This window comes from Vanellus vanellus (genome assembly GCF_965231255.1).
Source record: "Vanellus vanellus genome assembly, chromosome: 12".
NCBI lineage: Eukaryota > Metazoa > Chordata > Aves > Charadriiformes > Charadriidae > Vanellus > Vanellus vanellus.
The window spans coordinates 109,313-127,240 of NC_138917.1; the positions used below are offsets into that span (position 1 = coordinate 109,313).

The 17,928-nt window shown below is 37.8% G+C and overlaps 1 protein-coding gene across 1 annotated transcript in view; it reads left to right on the top strand.

Annotated features, from left to right (window-relative positions):
• Positions 1-3,800: 3,800 nt before the first annotated feature.
• TDRD12 (tudor domain containing 12) overlaps positions 3,801-17,928 on the top strand; it is a gene marked incomplete at both ends in the record, with an annotated part of 35,965 nt that continues 21,837 nt past the window's right edge. Inside the window, 13 exons of the mRNA XM_082489573.1 lie at positions 3,801-3,821; positions 4,999-5,160; positions 5,452-5,588; positions 6,986-7,105; positions 8,497-8,552; positions 10,039-10,124; positions 11,121-11,319; positions 11,968-12,044; positions 13,512-13,570; positions 14,338-14,398; positions 15,518-15,622; positions 15,959-16,144; positions 16,796-16,949. Of these exons, the coding sequence (XP_082345699.1) occupies positions 3,801-3,821; positions 4,999-5,160; positions 5,452-5,588; positions 6,986-7,105; positions 8,497-8,552; positions 10,039-10,124; positions 11,121-11,319; positions 11,968-12,044; positions 13,512-13,570; positions 14,338-14,398; positions 15,518-15,622; positions 15,959-16,144; positions 16,796-16,949 (1,423 nt within the window). The remainder of the gene's footprint in view (positions 3,822-4,998; positions 5,161-5,451; positions 5,589-6,985; positions 7,106-8,496; positions 8,553-10,038; positions 10,125-11,120; positions 11,320-11,967; positions 12,045-13,511; positions 13,571-14,337; positions 14,399-15,517; positions 15,623-15,958; positions 16,145-16,795; positions 16,950-17,928) is intronic.

A 17,928-nucleotide genomic window follows, 5' to 3' on the forward strand; every position in this document is an offset into this window, starting at 1 on the left:
ACTGGGACTTTGCCTGACTGCTATGACTTTTTCAAATACAATGCAGAGTGGCTTAGCAACTACATCCTCCAGTGCCCTCAGCACCCCAAGATGCATCTCATCAGGTCCTATGGACTTGTTTATGTTCCGATTCCTCAGATGGTCTTGAACTTAGACTTCTACAACAAAAGGGACTTTATTCCCCCAGTCCCTACCTTGAGGGTCAGGGACTTGACAGATATGGGAAGATTGATTGCCAGTGAAAACTGAGGCAAAACCCCCTGTTAGGTACCTCAGCCTCCTCCATGTGTGCTGTCGCTATATCTCACATCTTATTCATCAGGGGGATGAGGGCGTGCATGTTTTCTTAAGTCTTTTCTGACCAACATAACTGTAAGGAGCCATTATTATTATTATTATTATTATTGTTCACATCCCTTGCCAAATTCAGCTTCAGCTGTGCCTTAGCTCCCCTGATCCCATTCCTACACACCCAGGCAGCATCCCTATATTCTTCCCTATGGATACATATTCCTGCTTCCAGTGGCTATGCATTCCTTTCTTGCACTTCAGTTTGACCAGAAGGTCCTTACTCAGTTATGCTGGTCTCCTGCTTTCCTTGCCTGATTTCTTACACAGGGGAATCTAGAGCTTTTGCACTTTAAGAAAAATGTCCTTGAAGAACTGCAATCTTTCTTCTGCTCCTTTATCATGAGGGTAGTTTTCCCAGGGGCTCCCATTTAGCAGTTCCTTAAACAACTGAAAGTTCACTCTCCTAAAATTCAGGGTCTTCATTTTACTCTTCATCTGGCCCATATTCCTCAAGATCAGGAATTCAAATATATGAAACAATATATATAAACATACACACAAAAAAGAAATATGTAATCTACAGCTGCTCGGATTTTGCAATATAGTCTTTCATAGTTTGATGGAGAGCTTCCCTGATGATTTTTTTATTGTTCTGTACCTTACGATTGTTTTACCAGTTTACTTTTGTGGTAGAAAGTAGCTATTAGGAGAAAATATTTTTAGGAAAGAAATTATTTGGCAACCTAGATACAGGTTAGATTCTTACAGAATTTTTTACACCTGTGTGTTGCTGTGCATTATGCATTTAATTCTAATATAAGTTTTGCTGTCTGTCAAAACCAGTTAATTCAATACCAAATCCATATATTAAGTGAACAGTCTGCCTTTCCATCTTTGTCTCCTACAACTTTTTTTTTTTTTCTATCCGCAAAAGCAAAATAGTCCAGCAGGGGGAGCTTGAAAGCCAAAGGACAAAAAAGTAACAAAAATATACTATTTCACACAGAAAGTGATGACAATCGTTCAATGGAAGCACAAATGTCTTAGAATACACATGCAGTAAATACCTTTTAAGTTAAAAATTTTGATGATTAAAGATGTAGTTTCAAAATATTGAGCTACTCTAAGTACAAGCTTCTGCCCAAAGAGGTGGCCTTTGTTTCCCAGCTACAAGTCTCGTCCCCTTCTCTTGGGCTGGCACCTTGTCTACCCACCCTGGCACAAAACTCAATTAGGCCCGAAACACTTTTTTTTTTTTTTTTAACATTAAATGGAAAGTGTAGAGGGAATTAGAAAAAAAAAAGTAGCTGCTTTATCACAGAACTTGATATGCAAGAGCGAAGTAGCGCTTTAAGGCCTAAACGCTATGGGACACCTACAAGCTGTTGTGGACATGTATCTATTTCAGTAGCACAGCTGAACTCCAACAGAGAAGCGCCAAGCGCCCTTCCTCCCCACCTACCTAATTGTACACACCTTTCAAGAACGTGCTCCACTCCAGACTTTGCAGCCTCACAGAAAAACGCGTGCCGCTGGAGCCCGGGCTGCCATCGCCTCAGGCTGCGGAGTGCCACCCAACGGCCTCTTCCCTCCTCAGCCCGAGGCACGGCGAGCCCTGCCCCTCCGAGCCCGGGGCAGCAGCAGCACGGCGAGACTCACGCTTCAGGCTCGTTTGGCACAAGAAGACACTTAAAGAGCCGCGAACGCGCCGCCACAGCGCCCTTCCGCCCGCAGCCCGCCTCAGCAGGAGGCGGCACGCGCTGCCCGCCCGCCTGCGCACGCGCACGGGGCGGGGCTACGCTTGCGCGTGGCGGGCTGTGCTGAGGGCGGGAGGGCTGGCGGGTTCTGGAAGCTTCTGAGGGGAGCAGCGGGGCGCGGGTGCAGGTCTGTGTGGGGGCGCTGAAGGCCATGGGAGTGTTGGTGAGTGAGGCGGGGGGGGGGCGTTTTTGCGAGGAGGAACCTGAAACTAAGGCAGAATATGAAGGGAGGGGAAGGGAAGGGATCAAGCAAAATAACAGTTTCCTAACAGTCGTTCAGCTTTTGCTGTGCTTTTGTGTTTTACCTATTAGATGTGGGGTTTTTAGCTGGAGTAAGAGTGACTAGAGGGAGAGGGGCTGGGACAGCGAGTTGGTTGGTTTTTCTGGGAGCGTTTGCGTCAGACCTGCGTTGGTGGAGAGGCATCCTTTTACCTTCTCCTGTCAGTTTTTTTCAAGGTAGCAGTTCGGGGTGGGGGGTTTAGTGACCTCTTGCATCTTTACAAGGTAAATATCCTTAGTGTTGGGTGTGGGATTTGAGCAAACGTTTATGGTTTTCTGTAGTTCTTAATAACAAAGTGGGTAAGTTTTTATTTGGAATGTATTTGGAGACCTGGCCTTGCACGTGAGTGTGCTTTATCCTTGATTCTTTGATAGGTCATTTATTGGTCTTGCTCTTTTCAAATTGAGATTAGGAGAAGCTATTTATATTTCTCATGTTATTCTTGAAATAAAAGTGTGTATTTCTTTCAGTTTCTAAGGCAGCACTGTGTATCTCCTGTTACAGTATATTATAGTGCAGTGTTAGAGACTTATATGTAACCTGGATGGTGTGCTTGTGTCTCATGGTACTAGGTAAAGCTTCTAAAATTGTTTCAGCTGTTTAATTCCAGTGTCAAAGTGGGAATAACTAGTACCATCTCTTAGCAAAGCATGTTGCTCGTTATGACCACAGAGTAGCTGTATTGCTTCTTACTTAACGTTGGCTTGTTCAGCGCTAGCTTTGGAAGTGGAAGGCCAGTGTCTTGACTTTCCTCTCCCAAAGCATTTTATTAGGCACCTCCTTCATGTGTGAATTCTTCTAAGTGGTAAACTTGACAACTGCAGTGATGGTATTGTGATGTGCTGGTTTGTGCCAAAATGAAATGCAAATTACTTCAGTCTATAGGTAGTTTATTATAATTCTTAGCTATGATATGTACCATTACAGATACTGGTAAAAATCTGTTATCTTAAAATTATTTGTTAAGGTTGGGATGCTGCTTTCATGTTAGGTTTTTTTTTGTGGGTTTGTTGTTATGTGTTGTGTTTTTTTTTTTATGATGTAAGGGTTTTGCTCTGGTGTTTCTGTCCTTTTGGTCATGTAGATAGATTGTAGCAGCCCTTGTCTTCAATCAGCCTATTTCTGTTGACCTTTGAATGTAAGATAATCAGCTATATATTGTAAGTGGGTCGAGGATAACAGGTATGTTTTGTTGTACTAAAGGTTGATGTGGTTGTATGTAAACTATGGATGGCAAATCTTAATTAGGCTTTAACATAATGCCTCATTAAGAAGACTGGTTTGAACCCTTTGATACGTGTGAATCAGTTGCCTAGACTAATACTCCTGAGACCAGTAGCAGGAATCTGTAGGCTTGCTTTACGTGTGCACTCTTTAGATATGCTTCAAAACAAGTGATGGCTTTAAAAATGGTTAATCAAACATTTCTTGTTCTTTTACAGTAGTGTTGAGGAAGGGTCTAGCTGAGAAACATGGAAGTCTTGGTATTAGAGGTATGCTGGCGTTTTTTAAAGTCTAAGGGATTGGTGTTTGTTTACTTCAGTGCAACTCTGGAAGTCAGATTTACAAATGGTGCCTCTATTTCCGTTCAGCAGCAATTTCTTACGTGTGTGGGGTCATATATGGACTATACATGTTTTGCCATTTCTTTTAGGTGTTTATATTGGTTTCCTCTCAAAGAGGTCAATAGGGATGCAGTCAAAATCTAAAATGGAAAATGTGCAATGTAATCTTTAATAGTGTGGTATAGTACTAGATTCTACTGAATTCCACAAGAGGTCATGGAAGAATCATTCTCCCAGCCAGGCAGGACAGCTGACCCCAACTGACCAGAAGGTTATTCCATACCAAATGGTGTCATGCTCTGTAATAAAAGCTGCAGGGAGGGACCAGGAAAGGGGAACACCTGCAGTTACTGAATTTGTCTTCCCCAGTGAGCGTTATGTGTGATAAAGCCCTTTTTTCCTAGAAATGGCTAAACATCTGCCTGCCAACGAGAAACAGTGAATGCATTCCTTCTTTTGCTTTGTTTGCAGGTGCAGCTTTTGCTTTACCCATTCAGCTGGTTTTATATCAACCCATGAGTTTCCTCACTTTTACCCTTCCAGTTCTTTCAATCATCCCACTGCAGGGGAGTGAGGGAGCAGCTGTGTGGTGTTTAGCTGCCTGGTGGGATTAACCCACAACAACTGGCAGCCCAGATCAGCCGGAAGACTGGGATATAAAGGTTTACAAAGGCTGAGCAGAAAGCTATGACCCCATTTTAAAGAAAGTTGTCGTCATGAAGAAAAGTCCATTGTTGAGATTTGTTGTGTGTTTTGGGTTTTTTATACATACTTCTGGAAGACCATATGGAAATAAAAAGCTTTATGTCTTTGCACTTTACCCACTGTTTGGTTTAACCAACTTTTTAGATAATGCTTCTATCTTTTAAACTACACATGCCATTAAGTGCAGTGCTAAAAAAACTTGCAAGTCATTTAACTTACTAATGGTCTGAAGTTGAAAGTTTTGCTTGTTAACATTCTGTATGCTTAGTATCAATCCCCTTAATTTTTAAGGTGCCTTGCTGAAGTTTAAGTTTTCACATTTGCTGCTCAGACGTTCTTAAATATATAATTTTAGCAGGAGTTAATAGTGTTTGTTCTTGTTATCTACCCCTTGCCCCAGATTGAAGATCCAGGTTGCTTTTGGGTTACTATGAAAGGATGTGGGCCTTACGTAGTTGATGAAATAGAATATAAAAACCTGAATGCTGAAATGAATCAGTTCTATGACAAATCTTATAAAGATGTGGATGCAGTAAAACCACTAACGGTAAAAGAAGGCCAGGTAAAATCATTGCTGTATTGTGTAGATAGAGTAATCTGTTATTTGCATTAGTTTGGGGGTGAAGTATCCAGGATATGCATTAATCTTTTTAGTATCGCTATGTAGAAAAGTAGATAATGTCTTCTATGTGGGTTATCTGTAAACTTCGTAACTACATAAGCTGCAATGCTAGCATTTAAAAAAAAAAAAAGAGGGCTGTATAATAAATAGTATATTCTTTCCTCTAACAAAAACTTTGAGTGTAATTCGATCTATTTACAAGAACCTGCTGTCTTGTTCATTCTCTTTCAGATTTATGTGGTTTTCAGTGAGGAACTCAAATGCTGGTGTAGAGCGGTTATTAAGTCAATCAAGTACTGTACAGATCATTATCAAACAGAATGTTTTCTTGTGGATTATGCCAAATACACTTTTGTTAAATCAAAGGAGTAAGTGTTTGGATTTTTTGACTCTCTCGCAGAAATGTATTTGTTACCTAATGCATGCAAATACAATTTATTTACTTAGACTGATAGTGGCAAGGCTTTGGTTTAACGGACATGTGGGTTGGGTCCACAGGAAACTGCTTGCCATGTGATAGGCCCTTGCAAGCGTGGATACAATCCAGTCTGTTTTGTGAAATTTTAAAGATGCTTTCTATTGTAGGTTTTGGTTTTTTAAAGATTAGAAATTGAAATAATGGCACTTCGTTATGTCTGGAATTTACAATTGCCAGTCGTCCCTTATTAAGTGATTATATACTAAAAAATAAAAAAATATATAGCCAGTGAAGATCATTCACAAATACATGGAGGCAGGCTTCACTTGCTGAACCAGCTTTTGACATCTAGACACAAATATGTGGGTTTTTTTTCCCACTGCAGTCTACTAGCTTGTTTACGAAGAGCTGACAGTCTGTCTTGGTTGGTGCAAAAAGAGGTGAGCTTTCACAGGTTCACAGTTTTTAATAACCCCACTATGAAACCTACTGTTTCTGAAATCTTGAAAAATGTGTTTCAAGAAATAATTGTTCTGGCCCTTAGCTAGATTTAAAGTTCATTTCTCTAATAAAATATGCAACTATGAGTACGAGAAGCTTTACCAAATTTTTTTTCAGTATTCCACAAAATTAAGAAAGCTTATTTAAAATACTTTAAATCTTAAATTAAATAATGCTTTTAAATTGCATGTTTCTTTATTGGAAAACAACTTGATAATGCCCTGAGTTTAAAATATGTTCAACTAGAAGTAATGTGTGATTTACTGCTTTTTCACTGTAAAGTAAAAATTTGAACAAAAGCAATAAATATATGAATCTTAAAAGCTTGCTATATACAGTGTCTTGCTGGTTATTAAAAGATAAAGATAAGATAAATGCTCCAGTGATAGCTTTATAAAGAATAAATTCTTTTTTGGAAAATAAGTACAAATGCAAAGTAGTGCATTTATTTGATTTCCTTATTGCTAATGTTAATCATATCTGGTTTCTCACACAGAAGTGATAACTGCAAAATGGAATATGCAGTGCCAGGTGGTATATGTGGTAGTATGAGGGCTAAATATCATGAAAAAACCAAGCTGTAGTGGAAAAAGATCAGAAAGATTTCGAGTGAATAGGAAGCGTATTCATATTTGGAGCTCATCTGCTCACTAATTGCTCCTGGTAGCACCTCTCTTGGAGAGAAAAGTAGTGCAGCGGTTCCAGGGTATTCCACAGTGGGACCCAAATTTCTTTAAGAAGTGTGTTGACAGATACAGGGTAACAGAAGGATGTGTTTGACACCAATGACTTCTGAAGAATAAAATCTGATCAGTAAAATGAGATGATTTCTGCTTTGTTTTTAAGCATTCGAGTTGCACTGGAAGCATTTATGCAGATCCCATATAGAGCAAAAAAGTGTAGACTGTATCGCACAAAGCCAGTGACATTGCGTATCAACTTTTGTGAAGATACTGCAAAAATAGTGTAAGTAGAGTTTAATAAATGTATTCTATCTATAAATTTCTTCAGTGTAAAGTTTTATTGCAGAATTTTTTTTTAGAAGAGATTATGTTTCAAGAAGAACATAGGAAATCAGATTGGGAAAGCTGTTTCTGTTTCAGAGGAGCAGTTGTTAAATGGAAATGCTTCCTTAACGATTTCTTCTTAAAGATTTGGGTTTTATTATTCACCTGTTTGAATCTTTTGATATGTATTTAAAAACCTTAAGTTTAGACAAGTTTCTGGCAGTTTTTGTCTTTTGTCTGTCATCCCAGAGCTGTGCTTCTTGATTCCTAGCACATGAATTTATTTGCTAATCTATCCTTATGTGCTGTCTTAACAGGTGCTCATCTTACTCTTGATACTCTCTTTTTCTTTTTTTTTTTTGTGGTAGTTTTATGTTTAGCTGAACTGAAGTTCTATAGCTGTTTATAGGTAGCTTTGTTTTTCCCCAATGTGTCTTTTTCTTGCCATGTTTTGGATTCGTGTTGTGCTTTCCTTCTATTCATGTCAGTTTTTTCTCACTGCAATTTTGAAGGACTTGAATAAGGTTTTCACTGGGGTTTGGTGTAAGGAGAAATGTTTTTGTATCCTTGAGTTCCAGGATGCTATTGTCAAAGATCCTGCCAACTTGAGAGGGACATGATTAGATCATTGGGGAATGCAGCTCCACAGCAAGAAAGCCACTTGGTTTGTGTCATTAAGCAATATTCAAAACTGTATGTGGTCAAGCAGTTTATGTTTTAATATTCTTGTTTGGAAGAATAAATTAGTATTTTGACTTCTGTCATTCTGGCAGAACAAATATTAGCATAGTTTGAATAGGAATAGTGTACATCTTGAGTGGGCTGTCGTGAATTATCACAAAAGTAGTAGATTGTCACATTTTGTTTACAGTGCTCTTCATTTGATTCTTTTTTATTTTATACTTAAAAGTTTGTACTTGAATTTGCAGAAGATGGTGAAGAGTGAACTTGATTTTCTGCTACAGACATTTTGGTCTTCAGCACTTCACTGTTTAAGTGCTTGTTCAAAATTGCTCAATACCTACTTAATTAATATGTTCTGCAAGTGGATTCTTGCTTTATTTTTGTTTATTGTATTTAATTTCTAACCATTGTATTTTATGTTGGAGGTAAGCCATTATACCTTGACAAAGTAATATCCAGTAATTTTTGATCAGTTTATTTTATTGATGAGCTGAAACAATGTTATCAAGACTTGACATTACATTGTAAGTAGTAAGATTCTGCGGTTGTGTCTAGTTGGTGCACTTCCTTAGATTTGTCATGACTTAAATGATTTCTTTACGTGCATTCCAAGTTTTTTCCGAAATTACCATGGTGTGGGATAACTGGTTGTGTTTATTTTCCTAGACCAGCCAAAAGATGGGATAGTGCTGCTACTCGGTATTTTCAGAACCTTCTCAAAGGTAAATAAAATATATTCCCAAAATCCTAATTCCTCTAGTCTTCTATTTTGGGGAAAAATACTGTTAGAGAAATATCATACTTGTGTTTATATATTTAATTATATTTAAGAATGTTGTATATTAAAAATAAAGGAGCTGCATAAGATTTTATTGTATGGACTGACTAAGGCAGAAATATTTGTGGAGCTGCATCCTTAGTACTGTGGGCTTCCATGCTGCATAAATTTCAGTAGTTGACCAGATGGTATCTGGCTCTTTGACAGGCTAAATAAGGTAGCACTTGTGTAACTTCTGTTTTTAACAGTGGAGCCTTTCCTTGTGTTTAAAGTAGTTTAAATGGTTTAAATCTTTGAATAGTTTAAATCTTTGAATTGACATCAGAGCTGCATTTTCATAGTTTCGTACAGAGTTGGCAAGATCTGGCTTATGTGTTTACCTTTTCATTTGTTGCTTGACAAGGTTGTAAGCACCAGCTCAGAAGAGGAATATCTCTATTATAGCTCATGAAAGCAATAAAATGTCTTTAGCCTGATAATTTTGCACACTGACTGGGATGTAGCACTTAAAGAATCATAGAATGGTTTGGGTTGGAGGGAACCTTAACGATCATCTAGTTCCACCCCCCTGCCCTGGTCAGGGACACCTCCCACCAGCCCAGGTTGCTCCAAGCCCTGTCCAACCTGGCCTTGAACACTTCCAGGGATGGAGCAGCCACAGCTTCTCTCGGCAACCTCGGCCAGTGCCTCACCACCCTCACAGTCAAGAGATTAGATATCAGTAAGAAATTAAGTCTACCCTCTTCCAGTTTGAAGCCATTACCCCTTGTCCTATCACATGCCCTTGTAAAAAGTCCCTCACTACTTCTCATGGTTTACTCTTTTGTTTGTTTTTTTTTTTTTTTTCTCCACACATTTGTCACTATGCAAAATAAAGGTTAGTAGGGAGCAATAATAACATTGAATTTAATTTCATAGATATTCCCAGACTGTACCATAAGTGCTAATACATACTTTTTTAATTACTAACATATCATTAGTGTCTGTAGAAGTGCTTCAGAATTTACTAACGGACTTTACCAGCTATGTTTGCCTGAATGAAGAGCCTAACCAGGCTATGCAAATGTGCAAATACAACTTCTTTCAAGAAAAGTAATTGTCAAGTTTGGAAAGTACGCGTTTGTGTTACAGATTGTCAGAGGCTAAAAGTTAAACTAAGATTTTTAGTGTAGTCCTAAAACGAGTTTTTGTGGAGAGGTCATTAATCTGTTTCAGCTCTCAATCTTCCTTCAAAGACTAAAGAAAACTTTATTTTTGCAACTTCAGGTTTTTATTGCCTTGTTACTTTCTAGTTTAATTCAAAATTTAATAGGTTACATGTCTAATTGTAATTTCTATTTTTGTCTCTCTAAAAGTACGAGTGAAAAATATTGATAATTTGATAAGGGTTTAATCTTTTTACTTGTTCTTGTGTTTATTACTATATTTAGCAACTACCCAAATGAAAGCCAAGTTATGTGCTGTAGAAGATAACATATTTGATGTATTTCTTTATGTGACAATAAAAGATGAAAAGGTGAGATACTTTTATATGTACAAACCTGTTCGTGCACTTTGCTATGTAAGTTACAACTTTGCAATTAGTTTAAAAACTGAAAAGCATTACTTGCAGGTGAGTTGTAATTTCTGTCAGATACAGTAGAAGCTGTATCATATACTTATTAGAGGTTTTGTTGTAGATTTCTCTTCCTTGTAAACTTCCAGAGGAATTCCAAGAGGCAGAAATCCCATTTTTCTTTGTGTGAACCTCTTATTGGAAGATATTGACAAGCAAGTGAAGTCCAGCATGTACTTCAAATGGACAACTATGTGAATTATTTAAGTGCACTTTTGCACCCTTTTGTGGTATCATACTTAAAGATGTTTCAATAAGGCAGTTGCATAATATTATAAAAATAAATAGAAGTTCACACTTGTGCTAAATCTCTGCTGTAGATACTGTCAGACTTAAGCAGCTGTATGGTAGATACAAATCGATGTATTTGAATGCTGTTTCAACTTGGGACTGTTTTACCCAGGATTTTAGCACTGGAGCTGTGGTCTTTGCCATAGTCTATAACTTTGAAGGTACATGCTAGTATGAATATCTTCTCTCAGTTCAGAGTCCCAATTGGCGATAGCGTCGCTGATCTCTGAGCTAATGGCGTTTAAGAAGTTTTAGGTTTAGTACTACTTTTTTCTGCCAGCTTTTGATGCACACCGAATCAAGAAGTAAACCAACTTGACTTACTAACAGGGTTTTTTTAAATTTTTTGAGGCTCATAGAAAAATCTATTTGAGAGCAGAATTTTAGGCAGAAGCATGAAACTGACAACTAATTAACACCTGTTTAGAGAACATACAGGAAGATACGACTGACTTTCTGTTCTGGACTTAATAATCTTCATAAAGCATTCGCTGATACTGCTTCTATCTTATTGTTGTTTGAAGCTTCAAATAAATTCTAAACAAGTATGTGGTGGTATAGTTTATTGCTTATTGATACTGGTCAGTAAAGATCTTGTTTTCTTAGGTGTGCGTTAATGACGATCTTGTCTCAAAGAACTTTGCTCGTTTTGAGGAAGCTAAAGAGGCCACAGGGGGTTCTGCAGATTATCAGGAGAACCAGACATCGTTAAATATTGAATCTCTTCCAGTGAAAATTGTTAATCCCGCGCTTACTTTCAGGCCAGTGGTGTTTCAGGAGAAGGTACCAACAAATCTGGAAACAGGTGGGAACCATGTTTCTCAGAAACAGTCATACATGCAATGCGTCACGTGTCCTTAATTGCATATATTGAACATGAACCTGTTGTCTCAGTTCGAGTTCAACAATTGGATCAAATTGTATCCTTCTAACAAACGATCATGATCTATCAGACTTTACAAAGACCAATCAAATTATCAGATGCAGGAATATGGTGAAGCTTTCTGTACTAAGACGAAGGCTGAGGGTAAGTTATACAGGCATTTGTTGATATGCTTAATAGCATTAGATATTGTTGAAATTACTTGTGGTGTTGATCAGTGATGTATTACTGGTTTTTTGAGTTGGGAGGGTTTTTTTTGAACAGAGGTACTTTTAAAACTAGCGTTTAGGATGAATTGCCTCATTTATAGTGATTCCAGTCTGTCTTTTCTGGATAGTAGTTATAGAATGGTTTGGGTTGGAAGGGGCCTTAAAGATCATCTAGTTCCAACCCCCCTGCCCTGGGCAGGGTCACCTACCACTAGACCAGATTGCTCTTTTGTTTTGCCATTGGGAAATTATACAAGCAACTAAACAAGTCAGTTGCAACCCACTGTAAATAAAAGTACTGGCTTTTTATGTGTTCAGATAATTAAAGATGTGTTTATGCACTTTTTACTTATCTTTCTAGATCCTGCTGTTTCCAGTTCCTGTCTTGAAGAGACTTACCAAAGGCCAAGCACAGGTCTAAATGAGAATACTGCATCTGTAAGTATTGCGTTTTGAATTAAATTGTCAGAGATGAACTAAATTAAACATATGTAGGACAGATTAGGAATACTGTAGTCATCCAGCTTGTTCTTCTGTGTAACGTAGGTCTGGGGGACTGCACTAATTCTTGATAAATGTACTACAGGCCTTGAAAAGGTTGTGCCTCCTTTTACACTCCTTTGCCATAGTTTTATAAAGGTGACAGCTGTCTACACTACGCAGTTTTCTGAGTATATTAAAATGTAAATTTTAATGTTTCCCTGAAAACAAAGTAGTCCTTATGCTGTACCACAGTAAACATTCATTGGAGTCTCTTCTTGTTTCTTTAATCATCTAATACTTTAAATGTCTCATCTGGTTTCTTACAATTTTCTCTTTTTTTTGCTTACTGTTCTCTTCTGAAACATTTTTGGAAGGTCAGCACTCATTCTTGAGTGTTGAGTTGTGTACTGAATTGCACAATTGGCGCTATTACAATTTCCATGGGAGAAAAGAAAAATGAACCGGTAGATTCTAGTAATAGTTACCGCTGAGTGTATCCAATCTCAGTTCTTTTAAAGACACCATGTGCTGTTCCGTGTCCTCTTTTTTTGCTTTAAAGGAGAAGTTTGCTTCTATGATAGCAGTGGAACTACTTCTTCTGTCAGGTCAGGGAAAAAAGGGAGTTTTACAAAAGCTATTTTTCAGTTCTGCTGAGAGTTGAAGGATGATAACCGCTCCTGAACTTAAATTGTAATACCTTACTAAAATATTTTTGAAAGTATGATCATGAAAGCAGAGCAGCACTACCTTTATACCCTTCTGCAAACAGTCAGCTGAATTACCTGATGCAAGTCTTTGACCAGGTCATCATGTTTGTTGACTGGTGGTGACTAATGATGAACACTAGAAAATCCCCTGTTCAGAACCAGACATCTTTGGGGTAACTTGGTATCTGCTACTGGTTACTCCCTTGAGGATTTGCAGTGTTGTTCAATTTAAGTTCATGTGCTTTGTTGTGGTAAGTTTGCAGCTGGGTAACCTGGTGTTGTTTTTACTCCTGTCTGTGGTGTGCAGCCTTTCCATCATTTTTCTTAATTTTGTTTTAAAAAGGAAAAAGTTTAAAAACTGGTCAGTATATGTTCGTACTACCTCACATCCCCTGTTACAGCTATAGCTTGAGATTTGACCATGAGCTAATTATTCTTTTGTGGGGGCAATATTCTTGTTTCATGCTTGATTCTCAGTAAAGAAAATACTGTTCTGTAACAAGTTAGACAGTTTACTGAAGTTTGTTTCATCAAAATTATTGCCTTATTCAGACAAACTTACAATTTGTAGAAAAATTCTCCAAAATGTTAGGAGAATCCCAGAGTAAGGTAAGAAAACCACTTCCAACTCAGTGGACTCAAAAAATTATTTTTCTAAAATGTTGCTCTTGAACAGTATTTTAGCACTAAAAATGTGTTTGTCTTTTCTTGATAGATTGTCAAAGCAATTCCAGGTTTGCCTTTCAAGGAAAATATAGCAGTTCACACAGACAGGTATGATGCAGTGTGTTAAATATTTCAAATGCTTGTGTAATCAGATAATTAGGAGCTGTAGTATGTTTCCAGTTACTGTTCTTAAGCAGATAAAAGGGCAGAGAGTAAGGAGATGCATACACATCCTTTTTGGGAAGAAGGGAATTTGAAGCTGCTGATATTTACCCAGACTACAATAAAAATAGCAGTTCTTAAAAAATAGCTTGGCAACAAGAATGTGATGGGGGAATATTTCTTCTGCACACTAAATGTGTTAAGTTGCTTTGTTTTATTCTTAGTGTGATTTATAAAATTTTCAAATGTAATGAAATATGACTAGAATTGATTTGTGCAACACATCTACTATGCTGCCTGTCAGTTGATGCATATGTAATAAACCCAAGGAGTGTTTTTTAATTCAGTCTCTAACTGCTGCAAAGATATATTGTTTCATTTTTTGAAACTTTAAGAAACCTTTTTTCTACAGTCCAGTCTGATTTTTTTATTTTTTTTTTTTTAAAGTTGAAGAACCTACCAATTGTCTCTGTTAAATGTTTTCCTTGGAATTATTTTCAAATACTTAAAAGCTAATACTAAGTTTTATTTTCAAAATGGTACTTTTTGATATTTTCTTTCATGTTTGAGGATTTTCTTCCTTGCCATAGGCAATACATCAGAAATATTTTGTGAGTGAATTGCTTCATGACACTTCAGAAATATTGCTGATATTTCTAAATTACAATTTACTTTTGCATTTATGTTGGATTTAATATTTGTATGTTTCTCAGGCTTCAGCAGTTCTTAAATTCTGATCCTCTGAAGACTCGAGTAATTAAAGATGACCAACAGGTATTTCAAGCATTAACTTCCATTTAACTTCTCTTGTGCCAACATATTGTGCGTATGTGGAAGGTTTTGGTAGTGTTGGGGCTGCAGAGGTGGTGGTCTTTGTGGAAGGAGATCAGGGGCTGATTCCAGCCGCGTTGGCAACAAGACCTACTGCAGGCCAAAGCTGAGCCAACCAGCAAGGTTGGTGGTGCCTCTGTGAAAACATATTTAAGAAAGGACAAAAAATACATGGGAGTGAACAAAAAAAAAAAAAAAGAGAAATGGTGGCGATGCCAAGGTCAGAGGAGTAGGAGGTGTTCCATGCCAGAGGGACTGCAGTCTGTAGAGAACCCACAGTAGATCAAAAGAAAGAAGTGAGAGGGAAGGAGCAACAGAGAGAAACTGCTATGTTCTGACTGCAGTCCCTGCCTTGTGCTGCTCATTGCCTGGGACTGAGGATAACTTGTATTGATTATAAGGGAAGAGGAGGGGAGTTTGGAGTGAGGTTGAGCCTGGGAAGGGGGGAGTAAAGGTGTTTTTCTGAAGTGTTTGTTTCTTTGTTTTTGTTTCCCAATAAGCAAATCAGCACTTGTATATATTAATTGGCAACAAATAAAGTTAACCTAAAATTGAGTCTGATTTGCCTGGGTCAGACAACAGCCCTGTCTCTTTTGACCCATGAATCTCCTTGCTCACTGTCGCTGTCTTTCTCCCCCATCCCTCTGGAAAGGGAGAGCGAGTGAGCAAGTAGCTGTGTAGGTGCTTGGTGGTGTGCCAAGGCCAACCCACCACAGCAAATCTTGACTAGTCATCTTTTAAATTTGTATTTATTTTTTTTTATAGCTGAGTGATAGCTGTACGCAGAACATCAAGTGCGTTCTCTTGAGTGGTATAAGACAGTTGTGTTAAGGCAATCTTGGTAAATCTTTCTTTAAGAAATACTGAGTATTTGTCTCACCACTGGTCTGTGTAAATTAGCATTACATATGAGTAATAACTAAAATGTATTTATGATTGATTTGGCTATTTTTCATCAAAATACTATATTTTTTTTTTAGATACCATAAATTCTTGTTGTATGTAAGCTAATACCCTTTTACTAAGTATTGCCTTTGTTGTCTATTTGTCATACGGTTTCAGAGTGTGCAAAGTCTTAGTGAAGAAAGAAATTTTGTCTTTCTTAGCAACAAAATTGAGCCATCGTCAATTCTGCAAACAGCACCGCTTTTTGATGATCTGAAAAAGGTAATGCTAATGCAGTACATTATGCTGAGTATAAATAGTATTATAATATAATAACGTTCATGTGGTTGAATAAATGAAGCTTCAGAGAGATGCTGTAAAAATTGTACACTTTTCTTCTGGTATATCAACCATTGCCACAAGTCATGGGATTTGAATTTTAATATAATAAATTAATTCCTCAGCCCAGAAGAAGTTTTTTTATATTGCATGTTGAGGACATTTATTATGTAATGGGTCAAAAGCTTTCAAATCGCTCAATATTGTGTTTTGTCTTGTTTTGTTAGTGTGTTTAAGTACACAGTTTTCACGTGGAACTCCTTATTTCTCTTTCTGTAGGAACTTACTCGGAAAAAATTTTTAGGCCCTAACTTCACAGAATCTTACTGTTGGCCGCCAGTAGCTCGAGGATGTGATGTAGTTGCCATCTCATATGAGGGAAATAATCCTTTTTTATATATTCCACCAGTTCTTACATTTTTGCAGTCGGGAAGTTGCTACAAAGCCTTGCCAAACAGGAATGGAGTATGTATATATTAGAGTAGTAACAAGTTTTCTGTTCTAAAGAGCAGATGTAGAATAATGATCCAAAAGATAGTGGATGTTTAGAATGTATACGTTTAATATGATCTTGGTGTATGCCAGTTTAAATAAACCTTCTGCTTAGATGCTTACAGAGATGGACTGCGTGAATTTGGGAGTCTAAAACTTGTTTATCAAGTAATGTAACAAGTGGTTAATGTCATATCATTGATACTTAATGAGGCTTTGTTTTTAAGGTGATAGTATGTAGTCATTAAATAGAAATTTGTATTAGCTGTTTTAAATACTGTAATTCATTTTCTAACTTGTATTAGATCACAGAAACATAGAATTATTTGAATTGTAAGTTACAACCCGAAGTAAGACAATATCCTTCTGTTGAATTTTTGGACCTCTTACTGTATGTTGCTGCATGCATTTTTTCTTTGTCTCCAGGTAGCCTGGTGTATGGTTCATTTGGTCTGTAACATCTGCATTTAGGAGGTGATATAGTACTAAAGCTTCAGTTTGGAAGTACTTAAAGGCTTGTACTGCAGATTTTGTTTTTGCCCTAGATACTGAAGTAGTACAATTCTTAAGATTCTGAACTCTTGTCTAATACTATGGTGTAAAATTCTGTACATGTATATATAGCCACTAGCACTTATTTTATGTCCTGGGTGGAAGAAGGCACAACTTGTTTTTGAGCTACTGAAAACGTACGAGAGATGCTCCAGACAGCTTCATCCAATGTTGATAATACTTGGGCAGAACAAAGAAGAAACCAGAAGTGTGAAAATCCAAGGATGTAAGAATACTTTGTTGTCTTAATTATGCTTGAAAACAATGTGGGCTGCCTTAATTCCAGGAAATTGTGAAAGAAGCACTTTATACTTAAGTTTTTTGTTCTATGAAGTGATAATTCCATTCCTTTAATGCTGTAGAATCATAGAATGGTTTAGGTTGGAAAGGACCTTGAAGATCACCGAGTTCCAACCCCTCTGCCATAGACAGGGACACTTCCCACCAGCCCAGGTTGCCCAAGGCCACGTCCAGCCTGGCTTTGAATACCTCCAGGGATGGGGCCTCAACAACCTCTCTGGGCAACCTCTTCCAGTGCCTCACCACCCTCACAGTGAAAAACTTCCTAATGTTCAATCTGCACCTGCCCTCTTCCAGTTTAAAGCCGTTCCCTCTTGTCCTATCACTACATGCCCTGGTAAAAAGTCCTTCCCCAGCTCTCCTGTAGGCCCCCTTTAGGGACAGGAAGGCCGCAGTAAGATCTCCTTGGAGCCTTCATTAGTGCTATTTAACAGTAAATGGTATTAAAGTTGTTCAAATATCTACAAGTTCAGCATCTCTTTTGTAAGTTCCGTAACAATTATTTTTGAGCCAAATTAGCAGTAGAAGTTTGCTGAAGATCATGCTGAATTAGAATTAATTGTGGTCTTCCTTGATTTAGAACCAGGTTTTACAATACTTTTTTTGATATGTGAGCATCCATTGCTGGGCAGTGGTACTGGGTCTGTCAGGGAGGGAGTTAATTCTCTTCATAGTCTGTGTGGTGGCGTGCTTTGGATTAGTAGCTGGAACAGAGTGGATAACACACCAGTGTTTTAGCTCTTGTTGGGTATCACTTGCATGGCATCAGCAATTCTTTTTCCCAATCTGCCACCCACTGAGTAGGCAGTGGGTGGGCAAGAAGCTGGGAGGTGACACAGCCTGGTCAGCTGACCCAAACTGACCAAAGTGATATACCGTATTGTATAATGTCACACTCAGCAATA